The sequence below is a fragment of the Temnothorax longispinosus genome, unplaced genomic scaffold (genome assembly GCF_030848805.1).
Source record: "Temnothorax longispinosus isolate EJ_2023e unplaced genomic scaffold, Tlon_JGU_v1 HiC_scaffold_167, whole genome shotgun sequence".
Classification (NCBI taxonomy): domain Eukaryota; kingdom Metazoa; phylum Arthropoda; class Insecta; order Hymenoptera; family Formicidae; genus Temnothorax; species Temnothorax longispinosus.
The window spans coordinates 1-3,879 of record NW_027269978.1 but is presented as its reverse complement, the minus strand read 5'-3'; the positions used below and the strand labels follow the sequence as shown (position 1 = coordinate 3,879).

The following is a 3,879-nucleotide window of genomic DNA, read 5'->3' as shown; positions in this document are numbered from 1 at the left end:
CAGACACACACACACACACACACCACACACAACGTTTACGCGAGCGTTACTTCTGTAGTAACTTACGATAATTCCTTGGCGTAAACGGGATTTTCTTTCGCGTAAACGGGATTTTGTAGTAACTTACGATAATTTACTCCGCGTAAACAAGTGAATTATCGTAAGTTACTACAGAAGTAACGCCCGCGTAAACGTAGTACACACACTCTTGTACTACAAGCTAAGTACGCTTCGACGAATTTAACAATTGAAAAAAAGTGTCCAATTCAATGTGTCACGTGGATTGTACGGCCAATCCCAGACCATTCGTTCTTGAAACGCTTTAACGAAATTTGCATCGGCTTCAACTGGCCTGTTGTTTATTTTATCTCGAGTTTCATATTTGGTTTGTTTCGTATTAATATTATAAACGTAATACTCTCTGGTCTTTCGGCTAATATGACGTGCCCATGGAAAAGCAATACTTCGGAGGAACATCACACTGTTAAATGCCGCGTACATAGATTTCTTGGCATCAGTCTCGTTGTCGTATTCCATCGGACTCTTTGCTAATTTCTGTACAGAAGCGGGCAGCTTCTGTGAAACTTGCCATCTCTTGCATATATCTGGTGTTAGCAAGAACTTTTTTTTAGCACGAATGCAAATATAATCGTTCGGAGCTGGCTTCCATAGCGCGTCGCAAAATTTCTTCGTGAGGTCATACCTGAAATATCAAATATTACACATCAAAATATTAGTTATAAATAGTACATGTTTATTCACAGTAATTAAACTTATATTCATCTATTTAAGTTTAAATCAATCTACTCGACGGTATGTTATATTTATATCTTTAACAGATATTTACATTTGCTATAATTTAATGTATAAGAACTATACAAACTATAATATACAGACTTTGCAATATTATTCGTTGATACGGGTAATTTTGGAGAAACTCCAAATGTTACGTGTTACTTATTTAATTTGATCTGTGTTTAATTAATTTCAATATTTCTAAGTAATGTATGCATAAGAATATACCAATAGTTAATATATTGCAATATCATTATTATAAATCGCGTTACTAACATTTTATAATTTTCTATACTATATTTGACGAAACAAAAGAAAGATGTACTTACCTATAGGATATGTATAGCTTGCTTATGTCTTCTCCACCGAGCATATAAGCATCCAAAATGTGTAATGCGAGTGTATTTTCCATCAGCTTAAATTCGTGTACCAGTTCAGCATATACAAGTGTGTTGGACGGTAATTCGATCTTTACGTCTGTTACCGATTCCCATTTACCTCTTACATATCGGTACACTCTTCTTCTTCCTAGACCTAAATAAAACGTTGGCAATTTATTTTCTTCGATGTTCGGGCCTGAAGCGCACAGCATGTAATACCAATCATATGGTTCGCCCGTTCTTAATAGAGTACTTTGTACGTTGTCGTTCTTCAATTTCTTTGCGTCGCAACTGAGTAACGTTATGGAGTCACCCAATATCTCCTGTACCTTGTCTTGCGGCTTTGATACTGGGGGCCTTACTCTGGTTTTGTTCGGCAAGTTCCAATACTTGAGGCACTCCTTCCGCATGTCTGCTTGCTTAGGCTCAGTCAGTGTCGGATCTTCGCAAAATGCCGCAATTTTTAGAAGATTTACTATCTGTTTCCTCCCCAAAATATCGTTGGAATTTCTCAGGTATCTGATAAACTCCGTGTCCGCTTCTAATACGTCGAGAGGTACCAGTTCAATTACGTCGTTGTGCTCATTGTTCATCGAAAGCAAGTGATTAACGTGAGAGAGATAATCCATTATCGTTTGTGTATCAACTCTTTTTTTTCTACATATTAAATAACGTTCCGAATTAGCTGGCCTGGAGCTATTGGGCTTGAAAATGGAAATACTGTCGAAAGACTTGTACATCAGATAGACAAGCCCAACGCTAAAAGGTGTAAACAAATCGAACAGCTTTGTAACGAAATCTCCTCCTGGTCTCACTATCATCAGTGCCACTAGACACTGACATAGATATAATTGCTTCGATAGAATCTCCTGTATATTTTCTCGACCTTCCACCAAGAATCCTCCGTCCGACATCATAAAATGTACGCCTTTACCATTGGTATGTTTCATCACCAGCTTTCTAAAGTCCTCTTGATTCTGCGCGTCAAATACATCTCCGTTGCCTTTGGAGCCATAAAACGGATGGAAAGTCTCGCACGGACCAGCAAAGAACTCGTCCAATGTAAAATCATTTTTATTTTGCAAAGTAAATCCAAATCCTTTGGCATGCCACTTCTTCCTAGACAGAACGTATTCGCTGAAGCCACCCGGCCCAGCACACACATCCGCGAAGTACAGCAACTCGTTGGGATGTAAATTCTTCCGACACGTGAACATAAAGTCGCACGCTCCGTTTATGTTCGCCATCTTGACAGCCGCGCGATTCAAAAACTTGACAGTACCTATCGTTTCGTACGGATTTGAACGAGTTCTTGCTTTACGCATCTCCACCTTATCCAATTTGTCAAATATGGTTTTAGAATTAATGATCTGCTTTAGAATCTCTGGATTGCAAAACATGGTCTCGTCGTCTATACTGGACTTTTTCGGACCCAACTTTATCCATTTCAACAGTTCTTCAGCTAGGAGCGTATCGAAACGTACGTTTCGCAACCATTCGATATCTTCTATAGCCTTTATCTTTTCTTCTTCGGGATTCCACTTGAGACTCGCTTTCTTGAGATCTGGCACGCAATGTCCAAATCCCCTTCGATCGTGTTGTGTAACTGGTTTTATTGGTTCCGCATGACCTTGGTCATCCTTTCCTAGACCTTTATCTGGCGTGTATCCAATTTTTTTCATCATCCGCTGTACCTTCTGGGATACATCTACTGCTTCATCTTCTCCAATATATTTTTCTTTCAAAGGTACATCAGTGCTGAACGCTTCTCCGCTATTCAGTTTCATCTTTTTGTTCGGCTGTTCATGAAAAACATCGAAGAGTCCATTCTGCTTTTTGGATTCTTCCACATCGTCGAGCAAGTAGCCAAATTTGTCCAAAGGATCATATTCATACCCAGAATCTTTACTAACGTCACTTGCGTCATTCTGCTGTAAATGCAATGTTCCCGATTGAATAGTGTCATCGGAACTTGTATCGGAATTTGTACCTAAAAAACAATAATCTAGTTATAGAATCTGTTCTTGAAATTAAAAGGATATATAAAAAAAAAAGAGAAAAAAGTGAAGATGATACGTACTATGCATGTCGTCTGTAGACATTTTTAACGTTTGCAAAACGTAAAGCGTAAACGTTTTCTGACCAGGTTTCTTTTTCTCAACCTGTAAAGTAAAAAGCGCCCATTAGAGATAACTATTAAAGAAAAATTAATATAAAAATATAATCGTAATTTTATATTTTAGTCAAATTTATAGATTACGGAATGAAAAATACACTTTGTGACGCCAAAAAAAACCGTTGAAAACTTTTATGGTGCTTAAACATGTCTGTTTAAAAGTATTATTTTTAATAATGTACATTTTAAAGATAAATGTGTCTGCTGAGATATAAACAATAATAAAATCTATCGCAATCTGTTATTCGGCTGTAATTTATTCACATTGCTCTAAAATTTTTTTCTTTTATAAATGTCTCTCTGTTTCAATTCACAACACGACGTACAGTACGGCCAAAGTTACGGCAATGGTACACGGAAAAACATGAGGTGCAAGCCACCACAATCAAGAATCGAAAACATAAGAGCATCATTTCAAAATTCTCCGCTGCGATTAGCTGGTACGTTTGCCGATGTTTTTCGCGTGCTACAAACTTTACATTGAAGCGAAAAGAAGATATAACAAACGCCAACGGTAACAAACTCATT

General features: G+C 37.5%; 1 protein-coding gene across 1 annotated transcript; it reads right to left on the bottom strand.

The window, feature by feature from the left end:
• Window positions 1–464: 464 nt before the first annotated feature.
• On the bottom strand, window positions 465–3,337 carry LOC139823724 (cap-specific mRNA (nucleoside-2'-O-)-methyltransferase 1-like; the record flags this gene model as incomplete). The annotated part of the gene is made up of 3 exons (XM_071796227.1): window positions 465–703; window positions 1,125–3,165; window positions 3,256–3,337. Coding segments are annotated over 3 exons (2,362 nt in total), but the record flags the coding sequence as incomplete, so codon positions are not given.
• Window positions 3,338–3,879: the final 542 nt, after the last annotated feature.